The sequence below is a fragment of the Strix uralensis genome, chromosome 11, assembly GCF_047716275.1.
Source record: "Strix uralensis isolate ZFMK-TIS-50842 chromosome 11, bStrUra1, whole genome shotgun sequence".
Taxonomy (NCBI): Eukaryota; Metazoa; Chordata; class Aves; order Strigiformes; family Strigidae; genus Strix; species Strix uralensis.
In genome coordinates, this window is record NC_133982.1 from 16,916,610 (window position 1) to 16,929,951 (window position 13,342).

Below are 13,342 nucleotides of genomic sequence, written 5' to 3' on the forward strand. Positions count from 1 at the left end.
ACCAGAAAAACAGCAGTACAGTTAACAACTGCTAATCTGCCAACCTTTTCTGTCCCTCCCATGCAGTAGCACTATTTCACATTCAGACTGTAAAACACCTTGGCATCTCTTCCTGAAGATGCAGAAGACCATGTAATTAACCCAGAGAGGCTGCACGCATCCTTGCAGTTCCCAGCTAGCAAAGGCTCTGGTGGTCATCGTCCCTTTAGAGCCTTCTAGGCAGCAATTTCACAATTGTATTTTGATTTACTAAGGTATAAGCTATATTAAAACATACTGATCACCGTGGTTTTGTGCCACAGTCCTTCAGGCTGTTTACCAGGATATCTCAGAAATGAATCTGGAATCATCCAATACGGATTATCCTTCTCTCCAGTCTTCACTTTAGTTTTTCCCCAGCTCATCCCAGAAAGCAGTTCACAGCCCCTTAAAGTCCCCTATCCCAGAAGAGCTTCCTTGCACAGCCTGCTCTCTGTTGGACTGGGGTAGATCCCATCATCTAAAAAAGAACTTGAGAAGACACCATCTCTTTTGCCTGAAAGAGCCATGTTTAAGCAAGAGCAGCCCAGGGAGCTAGAGAGCCCCAGGAAGAGAAACAGCCAGAAAATGGCATAAGCTGCAGTAAAATCTGCATTATACAGTTGGCTATTTTACCCTGTCTTCACTACAGATTCTCTATTTTGTCTGCTAAAACAAGGCAAGTTGTACCAAATCCAGTATGGACCCTCACACTGCGTTACAAACCATGGGCTCAATGCACGATGCCAACAAGAGGCCAATGTGCTACCTCTGTGCTTTACTCCTAACAAACTTTGGAGGAGGGAAAGAAGTACTCAGATGGCAAGAGGCTTCCCTTGAGTGTCGCTTTTGCCAGCTCTTTCCTCCTGCCTCTCAGCTCCTCGAGATGGGCTGTACCTTTTTAGTCGAGCTCCGGATTCGAGGCAGCATGTAGATTTCCTCCAATTCTTTCTGCCTTTCCTCCTCCTCCACCTTTTTCCTCTGCTCCTCTGGAATAATATCATCCCAGTCCTTCTGGGACCGCTCATCCAGCTCTGTCTCTTCCTCCTCCATGGTTGCAAAGTTGGCCACCTTTTATAAGCAAAGGAACACTTTTAAACATTCCCTCCCCTGGCAGGAATACCCCAGAGCTGTCTGCTAAGCCTCAACTCCTTCCCCATAGGAATTTTGCCAACATTTCCACAACTACTTTATAATTGATCTCTGTGTCACTACATTCCTGGTTCCTTGCCATGTCTTTGGGCTAGCAGCTTTTGAGGAAGTACGTGCAGTTTAAGAAGTACTGCTGAGCCTCTGTAAGATATTGGGTTTGTTTCCAAATTTGGTAAATTCTGCATTTTATTCACAGCCTTCAAAACCACTTACTTGAAATGAAATTAATACCTACATACCTCCCCAGCTACCAAACCCAGACAACCCCTCAGCAAACTGCTTTTGTACAGTTCACCTCTCACCGGGCCTGATTTGTTCTGTTTTGGACCTGACCTCTGTGGCAAGATGTGGGGGCCACATCCCTGCACCCCACTACAGAGCTGGGGGTGGGTCCATACCTTGAACTGGGAGAGGAGCTCATCGGTGGCACTGGTGGACACTTCATTCTCTCGTGTTTCAGCCAGACGCAAAATCTCATCAATGTCCATCTCCTACCAGTCAGAAAGAAAGAGTGATGAAGCGGAGGGTGCTGAGTACAGCAGAAAATGAGAGGCTTTGAGAACAGACTCATGGGGTGCGATAGCTAAACATGCACTGTGCTGATATGAGCTAAATAAAGTGCAAATATCTGCAGGGTGTCATCACTGAGGACAAGGATCACAGAATCACAGAGTCATCTAGGTTGGAAAAGACCTTGAAGATCATCTAGTCCAACCATTAACCTCACACTGACCGTTCTCAACTCTACCATATCCCTTAGTGCTATGTCAACCCGATGAACTATCTCAAGTGGTACAGAAGAGTAGAAATAAGGGTGACAGGACAGAAGAAAAGAATACTATACCCTGTTGAGCAACAGGTAAAATTTCCAGACAGTGAGGTATGTTAACTGTGGACTGGTTCCCTCAGGGGAAGCTCTGCTACTCATGTCATTAAAAGAACTGGTCAAAGCACTCAATAGTAAACTGCCAAGCAATGCTGCACTGAGACAGGAGACAGCGACCTATTCGACTTCACTGCGCTGACAATCAAAAAGGGATGCTGACAAAGTGGTCAGAGGAGGCAGGGAGATGAGCTTTCAGCAGACTGTGCTATAACTAGCAAAGGAATCCTCAGGAGCCAAGGGACTTTCCTGGTGACCTTACTATATAACTCCTTAAAACAAGGCTCTCCTCAACCCCCTGATCCCCCAACCCCAGAGCTTCAGCTTTTCCAGACTTCAGTTCCAGCTTTCTTCAGCTTCTCTGGACTCACACGTGCCCTATTCACCAACCTATTCTCATGCACCAGGCAAGTACAAAGAGGGAGCAAACACACATGATCCCCCAAGCAGACCTGCAGGGGACTACAAACAGCTATCTGATTTCAATTTCAAACTACCTGAGGCTCTGACTCTTCCCCTTCAAGCTCCTTGAAGAGATCTTCAGCTCCAAACTTCAGAATAGCTGTCAGCTCCTCTTTGTTGAAAGGATTTGAGCTGCAAGAACAAACAAGAAGGAAAATGTGTTTTGAGCTGTTAAGTCAGCACTGCTACAGCACGAAACCATACCAAAGTTTTTCCTAATTAAAGCAAGGAGTAAGTTTTCTACCCAACACTATAAAAAGCTTTTTTATTCATCTCTTTCCTGCTCTAGCACAGACAACTACTGTAAAGGGAACAACTTCCATCTACTGGTGGGAAACGGGGAGAGTCAGAGGTCACTGCCAAACTGCAGCTGTTCCATGACCACCACCAGGTTCCCTCAGACCAGGATGATCTCTGGGAGTAAGACTGAGGGAAAACCAAGTAATGCATTAAAACTATTTTTTTATTTCTGATCATCTTTATCCTATGTGTTCAAATGAATGGTTGCATAAGCCAAATCAGTGGAAGCTGCATTTATTAGCCTTCTGCCCTGTACCCTATCAAACAAATATTGGGAAATGCCAGCAGGTGAAGCTGGTTATGCCACATGCTGTACCAGACATCTCCATCTCCGGACACAATCACTTACTTGGATCGCCCAGAGTTGTTGTCCAAAACCGTCCGGCCAGTGGTGTCCATACGCTGGATCACCAGATGATCCAGCACCATTTTCTTCTTGGCCCTCTCAATGATCTCCTCCTCTACCGTACCCTTTGTGACCAGGCGGTAAATATTCACCTGAAGGGGAAGAAAAAAACAGAACTACTTCCTGGTCCTGAATGGCTCTGCTGACACAGCGATGCATCCCTCAGTGGTTTCACAGGAGACTAGTCTGCTGACACAGTCCCTTCATGCATAGATGTGTCTTTTTAGAATAAAAACCATCACATACTTTTTATATCTCAGGAGGATCAGCTAAAATCAGGCTGGTTAACACAGATCATGCAGTGTGACTAAGCCCAGAGAAAAATCTTCTGAAACAATCCCTCTAAATCCAAACTATCGTCAAACTTTTCACATATCTAATAAAACCCTAATAAAGGTGGATATTCTACTTTCCAAGTTTTTCAGGACAAGAAAGAAATGTCCACGAGCCCGAGAAGTGTGATGCCACAGGTTGGGTTCTTGGTTTTGAACCCTGTCAAAATCCAAAGTCAATAGAAAGACCTGGCATCTGGCAAACCTGGGCTGATTTTGTGTTTCCCGGCTTTTAAATGAGCTTCCCTTGAGTTGGCAGTATTCTCTGGACTCAGGACTGGGGCCAAAAAGACCATGTTTTCAGAAGCTCTGGTGAGGTGGGAGCCCATTTAGATGCCCACACTGAAGCCACAGACAAAACAACTCAGGTTACTCTTCCAACCTGCTTCTTTTGTCCAATGCGGTGAGCCCGAGCCTGAGCCTGAAGATCATTTTGGGGGTTCCAGTCCGAGTCAAAGATAACAACAGTATCAGCAGAGGCCAAATTAATTCCCAGCCCTCCGGCTCGTGTTGACAACAAGAAACAGAAGTCCTGGGGGAGAGAAAAAACCATCTGTGGGTTAGCCAGTCTTTAACTGTGGACGTAAAATAGCAGTGGTGACTTCAAAGCTATGCAAGGAAACACAAGGAGGGCTCTATTGCACTTGTGCTTCTTAAGAAAGCAGAAAAAGGACTTCCTTCCCACACGCCCTGCTCATGCAGGTTAAGTACCACAAGTGAAAGGTGTGCTATTCCAGGAAGAGCCCAGCATACACTGTTATGGGAGAGCAACGCAAATGGCTCAGGGCAAGGGCACCTTGCAGTCACTTTGGAAGGTCAGACCACGCTGCCCACCAGAATCCTACAAAGGCAGTGGGTGAACACATGCTTTTTGTTGCCTGAAGCCTGCTGGGGGTGAGTCAGCAACTAACAGACTGTTTGAGTCACTGCCCAAGGGCACGAGGTGCCAGGTTAGAGCCAGGATGTCTGAGCCCCTGCGATCTCCCCAGGAGAGGGAAAAGAGCAGCATCTGTGGGCATTCCTGCTCCTTTCCCACCCATATTGTTGTCTCCTTCTCACCTTTATTTGTTACTTTTCCCACTATCATGAAGCACCTAGCTGTTATCTCCTGCGTCAGCCAAGATCCCCCCCCTGCCCCATCCAGGCTTCTGGAGCAAGGACAGGTATTTCTCAAGGCTGTGCTGACTGTGGCCCAAAACAAGTGCCTTGCACTAGTCACTGTGAGTCAGCAAGCCCAGACGAGAGGCTCGAGATGCCCTCTCCTATTACGCTGGAGACTTTCACCTCTGACACCAGACTCCACTGCCTGCTGACACTTAAAACCCCCCTTTTGCCTCTGCCATTTCATATCCAAAACCAGCTTCAGACTCAAGGAATCATTTAGTAACCATCTCATTCCCCAGACTATGGGGAGAGAATTGCTAAATTCTGGCTCCTCCCAGCCTCTTCAGGACTTTCTGAAGATGCAACTTGCAGCTCTGTTCTTTGGATGTGGGAGATTTAAAATACGCAATACGGCTAGTTACAAAACCTGCTATGTCTGTGTCTTTAAAAGTATCTGGGGTCTTGTAAAAAGAAATGAACTGAACTAATCCCCTTCTTGGCAGTCAGAACCTGTGGCTGAGCCATAAACGCCCGCTGCTCGGGCAGCCCACCCGGACCCGCCTGCAGCAGGACAGCCCCAGCTGCGGTACCTCAGAGCCGTCAGCGTTGAAGTGGTCCAGCGCCTGCTTTCGGATCTCCCCTTTGATTGAGCCGTCCAAGCGCTGGAAAAATCAACAACAATGATAAAAGAAAGAAGGTAAAAGAGCCCTGAGGAACTGCTGCACCCAAGTTGTTCTGGGAGACCTACAGCCCCCTTCCCTGCCTGGAGCATTTAATAATTAAAAATAACCGCCAATTAAAAATAACTGCACTGCCTTAGCCCGCTGTGTCGCGAGGACAGGAGGAGGGCATGCTCAGGGAACAGTCACACAGCGGGTGACACTGCAGCTCTCGTTACAGGCTCCCAGCCAGGGTCTCTGCATTTGCTATCCTCTCCTCGGGGTTTATCATAGGACGAAGGCCAAAGCAGGGGCCTGTCACAGGAAGTGTTTTGCAGAGATGGGGCCACACTGAAATGAAGGGACTTCCCAGTTCCCTCCAGCGTCTTTCAGTAAGTGCAATGGGCAATCCCAGCCACCAACCTCTGGGAAAGTCAGTGAATCCTGTTGCTCAGGCTCCCTCTACATTTTCTTAAATTTTTAAGTGAACCCCACTATTTTCTATGCTGATGTTTCTCACCTGAAAAGGGTAGTGTTTGATAGTCAGGTACTCTGCCAAGATGTCCAGCATCCTCACCATCTGGGAGAAGATGAGCACTCTGTTGCCTCTCTCCCGCAGCCTGGTCAGCAGCTTGTCCAAGAGAATCAGCTTTCCACTGCTCCTGATCAGAGACTGAAGAAGTAACCGTCATTCCAGCTGATGCTTTCCAACCTTACCCTTACACACATTACACAGAGACATGCAGAGATTTGGTTCTTTTGGGGTCATGCTTCTTCTGTACATCTCTAATCAAATCATCTGGATTTACACAGCAGAGGTCACACACAGAATGAATCATCCAAGATAGATTTTATAATGCATGCAACTCCCACTCTAGATGGCCACAAAACACAGCCTACAGTGGAAGCAGAGGGCTGGAGATTAAAGTGGCTTCACTGTGAGGACTATTTCTGATGGAGAAGCTGCAGAAGCTAAAGCTTCACCAGATCTTATCTTGGTGGGATGACAGAAGAAAGATGAAAGTTAAGGAAAAAAGGTGGTAACCAAAGACACTGCCCACCTGCAGGGTCTCAAGACCATTCTCTCTCTCATTTTCTTCAGGGGGTTTGATAAGGTAGCAATGGTTGCAGCACTTTTTCAACTCCATCACAATGTTCAGGAAACCAGATGTGCTCCCCCTCGTCCCCTTTGAAAGAGCTTTGTAGTTTCTTGTCAGAATCCACCTGCAGGCAGGAAAATGAAAAGTCCAGATCATTTCACAGTGCAGAGTGGGCATGCTGGAGTCTTGGAGTAACAAAACCTTCAGGGACATCTTGTTCAGACACCAGTCTAATTCCCTCCCTCCATCTCTCTTCACTTCTACAGGATACTGCTGTTTCCTCACTAGAAACCCTGAGCTTACTTTCCTATTCATATTATTACAGTTTAACATTAAACAGCACCACAATTTTGTGGGGAGCCTTACTTCCCCAGGAAAGACATAGCCTCTGTCCTGCAAAGCTGGCCAGCTGAATTTTATCACTCTACAACCTTTTTTAGAAGGAAAGATACCAACTACCCTACCTCAGATTCCTACTGGGAAGCTCCTGGTACTACAGGTGATGGCTGTCACATTACATTCTGAAACACATTCTCAAAGCACATAGAAAGATGTGCCCATTTCTACTGGCACTCCCAGTAACGAAATAAACGACTCACTTGTAATACTGTTTCTGCAAAGCAGACATTTCCACACGGAGGATCTGCTCCACTTTGGCTGGCAAAGACTTCTCCACATCCTTCTTCACTCTGCGCAGGAGAAACGGCTCCAGGACTTTGTGAAGGCTTTGGTAGCCATTCTCTCTACCTTTGCCGTGATCCTCTTCAAAATCCTCCCAGAACTCAAACCTAGCAACAGAAATGAGGAGCAGAGAGGGGTGAAAATACCTCATCTTATATATATATACTGTGCGATGTGATATCATATATGCTCCTGCTGAACAACAAGACAGCAAATCATCAATTTAATGGAGATACAGTGGAGGACAAAAGGTTCACTCTGCCCTGGCTAACTAAACAGATTGGTAGCAAAGCTAGAAGCTCTCTGGGCTTAGGTGCCTTCCTAGCATCTTATCTTTGAGTACCACACTGACTCCCAGGACCCGAAATCCCAAGTTTTCCAGTATTCTGCTCTGCTCTCTCCTGCTGGCATTTACCTAGCAGCAGTTTCTGAACTTTCCCCAGTGCCCTCCCCTAGGCAGGGCTTTGACAACTGCACTGTGTTCAACACTGCTCTGAAGGCTCTTTAGGATTGCTGCTTCCTCCAACAGGAAGATGGAGATCTGCTCTTCTCCTCCACTTGGGAGACTCAAACCTTTCCTTCAGTCTTCTTGTGATCAAACAAAAAGAATTTGGGGGACAGCTCTTTTTGAAGTCAAACAATTTTAGTGACTTTTGGAGCATGCTTCTCTTAGCCTTAGCAATGCACACAGCCCATTTTGTTTTAAAGAAAACAAAGCATTTGTTATAATGCGGACACGTGAACAATCAGCTAGACAGCACCATCCTTGAGCAATACTCCCAGAGACTGCCATAAAACGGTTGGCAAGTGTGGTTGAACCGCGAGGCACTGGAAACCTCAGAAATGGTTGAAATGAGTTCTTCAAACAAGTTTAGCTTTTTAGAGATGGCTCTAAGACAGCAGACAGATTTGAAAGGCATGTATTAGGTTTCCCCATTCAATTTGCTGCCAGAAATACTCCTTGTGCTAGTCATTTCATCTCTGATTTTCCCCACCAGTGTTTGTTCCCCTTTCATTGCTCTAACTCCACCAAGTTTAATTCAGGGATTTCTGCCATTCTGCACTCCCCCGAGTCTATTTAATGGACAAGAATGGACACAGAGGTATTTTTCTAACGGACCTAAATCAGACTTACTTCTCTGGCATGATGAAATGCAGCAGGGACCAGAGCTCTTTGAGTGAATTTTGAAGTGGGGTCCCGGTGATCAGGAGCCTGTGGTTGGACTTGAAATCAATCAACGTTTTGTACAGCAAAGAGTCATCATTTTTCAACCGATGGGCTTCATCCACGCCTAGAAAGGCCCAGTTAATACTTCCCAAAACAGCCTGGAGGAAAAGGAGGAAAAAAAAAAAAACAGGCCCTAAGGAGGTGCTGAGTCAGACAAGCCTCACCACCTTGCACATGCCTCTCTCCCCATGGCCAGAAAGCACTGCAGTGTGTGCTTTCTAGGATGTCCTGTCTCAGCCCCGATGCCAGACCCACCATCAAAAGACTGGGGTTCACAAGAGTTTCTTGTTAACAAAACCAAGATGCCCGCACTAGTTTTACTTCCTGGAAAGGAAAGGTGAAAACTAGCCATGCTGTGTAGCACTCCTGCCATATCTGAATAGTCTTTCAGCAATTATACCTATTGTAATCCACCTTTGCTTTACCCAGAAAGCACAGTCCTCCTCCAGACCCCTACTCCTCCCTTTCTCCATGCCTCTGGGGCCCTGCTGTAGCACTGGCTCCACTGGAGCAGCAGCAGGAGAGCAGACAAACAAGCCTATAAAGTTAAGGTAACCTGAGAGTTTTGATTTTTATTTTTTTTTTTTTAGTATTAAGCTTTTTGCTTTCTGCTAGGACTCAGTGATGTACTGACAGGGTTGATGAGCATTTCCTGAGTGGATAGATTTCTCATCAGTGTACAAATCCAGATATTGTTAACACTGTGGCCAGCAGTTCAGTGTAATGTTTTGTCCTCTTAACTAGCCTGAATTAAACCAGGTAAAATCCAGCTACTGTCCTGCCTGGGGTCTTACAAGTAAAATGAATAACTGTGCAGTACAAGAGTGAAGACACTGTAATGGGTATCCCTTCCCTCTGCATTACTGGCAAGCAAAAGCAAATAGTGGCTATATGTTCTCCATCACCACAGAGAGGTGAAACCCACTAGCCGGGGGCCAGCTTCCCCCTTTGCAAGCAAGAGAATGTCTAAATAAAAACATCCTTGGACCGTTCCTTACCTTATCCTTGAGGAGGATCTCATATGTTGTGATAAGTGCATTGAATTTCAACCTTTTAGACTGAGAGTGGATCCATTCATATTCACGTATCTGCGAGAGGAGACAAATGTTAACTTCAACCAATGTTATCAAAAGGAATGAGTTAACAATAATTATTTTAGTGTAGCTATAGCCAGAGACTCCAACCAAATCCAAAACCCTGCTGTTCAAGGAGCCATTTGATGAGCTCAGGGTACCCAAGGAGCAGCTTGTTTTAGGGCACACATGGTTCAACTGCCCTTGCACAGGTAACAAAATAAGGTCAAACAACTTGCTGCTGTAACACTATCCTTATCTGCCAAGTGAAGGCATCACCTCACTATTGACACCACTAAACTCACAACATTTGTGTGCTTCAACATCTGAGTAATTCAGAACATAGGAGACAAACACTTTTACACTGCTACACTCCTCCTACAGCATGTTTCAGCCCAGCACAGTAGTGGTTTCCAGACTCTGAGAGAAGCCAGTCTAAGAGGGGAAATAAGGCAGCAAAGTCCCTGCAGCAGTGAATTATACCCAAGTGCTCAGCTATACCAGCTCTAGCTGCCTGCAGTACTGACAGTACTACCTGTCAGCCTCTCCAGCAGAATGGGTCACATGTCACAGAGAAGCTGCTGCTTTGCACCCAGCGTTTCTACCCAACACCGCACCCTTTGCTTTCTGATTACACACCATGTTTCTGCTCATGAGGTCTCCGATGTAAACCACCACGTTTATTTCAGGTGCCCACACTTCAAACTCTCTCTGCCATGAGGTCAGAGTGGACAAGGGCACCACCACCAGGAAAGGGCCGTACAGCTGGTGCTGATGGAAGAGGTATGATAAGAACGATATTGTCTGAATCGTCTTGCCCAGTCCCATTTCATCAGCCAGGATCACGCTGTTGTTCCTGAGAAAGAAGAGAACAAGCATAAATGCTGTCTGAGTACATTTCTGCCACTACTCATTTACTGTGCACCAGCATGAATAGCAATCCACAACAGGGACAGAAAGGGGGCAGTGCAAAAACATTTATCCAAACACTTCCAAGCGAATCCCAGGGACATCCAGACTGTAGGTAGCATAGTAAGTTGCAAAAATGAAGAGACTATGATCACTCCGAACTGGCAAGAAAGGGCAAAGGCAAAGGAAGAGGGGAGTCAGTGGCCTAATTTCAGAAGGACATTTCTCAAAGACGTCAACATGTGTGTAAGCACACTGAGCCAGACACCTTTTTTTCAGTTAAGGCAATGGAAAATTAGGGCTGATACGTACTAAGCTCACACAGCAGCCAAGACCAGCATGTGAACAGGCCCAGACAGGGAAAATGCTTTTTGTTTTTGCACAAGGTTTCTTAAGTTCATGCTTAAGATAATTCTTGCTTGCGGTGTCTGTAATGCAGCTGGGTGTGATAACATTCGAAATCCTTCAAGGTGCAGATGGAGGCCAGGTAAAGACCTCACTTGAAAACAAGAGGGACAGATCTTACTGGGACAGAAATCAGGAGAGACAAAATGAATGTCAGATAGCATCTGCACGTACTTGCACCATGAATGAGCAAGCCAGTTGAGGCCCTCCAGCTGGTAATCTCGCAGCTCCAGATTCTCACCGCCAATGTAAGAAGGCTGTTTTTTCAAGGCAACAAACCTCGGTCTCTGCTTCAATACCTGAAAAAGACTTTGCCATTAAGTCCACTGAAGAAAAAGACAAAATAAGGCTGAAAATTCAGCAATGAAATCTATGAATTTGTCAAAGACTGTGTATCTCTTCACCAGTTAAAGTCTGTCCACATTTTCCTAGCCAGTGCTTATGTCTGCATTCCAGACAACCACTCCGCAGTGTTATGTTTTGCCTGCTGTCCTCTGGTTCTGACGACCAGGGCTGAATGTCCCCTCAAGAGTTCACTAAGTTGTACATAATGCACACTAGATGGAACAATCTCCACTTTCTTTTTGTCCTCTTTTGGTTTTTCTCCCACTATTTCCATCTCTCTCCTCCACTGTATCAGCATCTTGTAGGTTTCCTCTTTTCCCAGGTGTGCTGTTTTTTCATCCAACTGATATTAAAACTTTGCATTTCTGCTGCAGCTCCTTGTGAGGAGGAAGCACTTTGCAAGGATTAATTAAGCCTCCCACTCCCCAGGGGGACATAACACTCTCACTGTGCACAGAGTAAATTAAAAGGGGTTCACATCTCTGCCTAAAGTACAAGAACAGCAAATCACCATTCAAACACTGGTGGGAGGATGGGAAAATGTTCTCTGACATTTATCCTGACAAAACTTCACATTCCCACTGCTTGTGTCACCACCCAGCCTGGAGAAACCCAGTAACAGGAGAGAAGCAAGCAAACCTTGCAGTCCCGGGTAGGAATCGTTTTGGAGTTGTTACGATTGTTGAAGCTGTCAATGCAGTGCTGAAATTTCTTGCTTATCAGAGCCTCATCTTCCCAGCTGCACTCAGCATAGGGCAGCCCCATCCACTTACACAGGTATTCGGGGTCATTCGAGGATGTTTTGCGACTGTTTGCTGCAAAATATGCAAAAAAGCCCAAACCTCAGCAACTGTGGTTCTGTGGCTGAACCACAAGCCTGGTTCACAAGGGCAGTCTGAACCACCCATACAGCCACAAGACAGGTCTCAGCTAGTAGGAACAGTTTAGAGGGACCAAAAAACGCTCATTTACCTGGGAAATCTGAATGTCCTGTCGCAGACTTGCTGGTCTTCACAGCTGTGTTTGGAGACAGAAGGGAAGGAAGGGTTTGGAGTGCTGGCAGCCAGCAGAGGGAGCAGGGCAGGCAGTGTCACTGCCACACATCCCAGGCATTTTTATAGAAATTGTATGGAAACTGGTTCAACAGCTCTCCAAGCCAATTCCCAAAACAACTGGATGCCAGCACCTCCGACTGACATGCCTGTGATATTACTGAAGTGCTCAGTAAGTCCTGTTTTTATTTTTAGTAAGTAATCATGAAAATCTAACCCCTGAGCTGCCTTGCAGCCTAACCACATCCTCAACCAGGTCACTAAAGGTGGTCCTCACAAAAGCCAGGCCTCTACTGCTGCTTTGGATGCAAACACCTTGCATGCAAAGGGCTGAAGTCAAAGAACTTCAGCAGCAGCAACTTCAACATCCCCTGGGAAAGCAGTGTATCATCCCACACTCCAGGCAAGAAGAATGATTGATTTGTATTGCTTATAAACACAAATCTGTAAACTTGGATTTCTACTCGTCAAATCCCTGAATTTCACACACTGAAGTACACTTAACACCAGTGTTTTTCTCCAGAGACACTAGAGGACAGAGAAGAGTGAGCCGTACACTCATTCTGCTGTCACTAGAGATTAAAGTTCCCACGTCTTCACCCTTTACAAAAGTGTTGGGTTCACTTACCAATTACTCTCTCCACTATTTGATACTGTTTGTTCAGCTCTGAAGCTAGCTCTTGTTGGCAGTTGAAATATTCTACATCTTCAGGTGATACCTTGCCCAGCCTAGATGCAAAAAAATCCAAAACAAAAAACCACTATAATGCTTCTGTCATAATGCTCATGGAGGCCACATATAGAAATTCTACTTTCCTATATGGTTCTGTCACTGAAGCAGACCACTGCTTATATGACTTTTCCTAAAGCTTCCTATAATTATAAATTATTACTGAGAAGCAAATGTCATAGATGCTTATATTGCCTCCCTGTTAAATGACACCTTATTCTGCTGCGAGAATCAGTCTCCAAACCAGAATCAGAGATGGAAGCTTCTACTCCAGCTTTATCAACTTTGGAAACACACCGAAGCTTCTCTTATAGTTCCTGGGGAGGTCAGACATAAACTGATGCAAAAACTTGCATACAGACAAGGGTTAATAAAGCTGCAAGCCCTCATGTCACCTCCTAGGCCAGGTGAATCTGTGCACCATTTATTTGTTGTCAGCTACCCAATTCTTAAGCCTGGAAGTGGCAATATTGTGGATTTCATGCCTCTTCCTCTGTCTTTCA

At 45.8% G+C, this 13,342-nt stretch overlaps 1 protein-coding gene across 13 annotated transcripts in view; it reads right to left on the bottom strand.

Moving 5' to 3' along the window:
* CHD2 (chromodomain helicase DNA binding protein 2) overlaps positions 1–13,342 on the bottom strand; it is a 93,036-nt gene that overhangs the window by 15,648 nt on the left and 64,046 nt on the right. For all 13 annotated transcript variants that reach the window (XM_074880311.1, XM_074880312.1, XM_074880315.1 and 10 more), the window contains 16 exons: positions 12,738–12,838; positions 12,030–12,074; positions 11,697–11,872; positions 10,887–11,011; positions 10,038–10,254; positions 9,324–9,413; positions 8,233–8,423; positions 7,016–7,204; positions 6,378–6,540; positions 5,837–5,989; positions 5,248–5,319; positions 3,936–4,085; positions 3,165–3,313; positions 2,551–2,647; positions 1,569–1,661; positions 916–1,089 (listed from right to left, as the gene is read on the bottom strand). In XM_074880311.1, the coding sequence (XP_074736412.1) occupies positions 916–1,089; positions 1,569–1,661; positions 2,551–2,647; positions 3,165–3,313; positions 3,936–4,085; positions 5,248–5,319; positions 5,837–5,989; positions 6,378–6,540; positions 7,016–7,204; positions 8,233–8,423; positions 9,324–9,413; positions 10,038–10,254; positions 10,887–11,011; positions 11,697–11,872; positions 12,030–12,074; positions 12,738–12,838 (2,185 nt within the window). The remainder of the gene's footprint in view (positions 1–915; positions 1,090–1,568; positions 1,662–2,550; positions 2,648–3,164; positions 3,314–3,935; positions 4,086–5,247; positions 5,320–5,836; positions 5,990–6,377; positions 6,541–7,015; positions 7,205–8,232; positions 8,424–9,323; positions 9,414–10,037; positions 10,255–10,886; positions 11,012–11,696; positions 11,873–12,029; positions 12,075–12,737; positions 12,839–13,342) is intronic.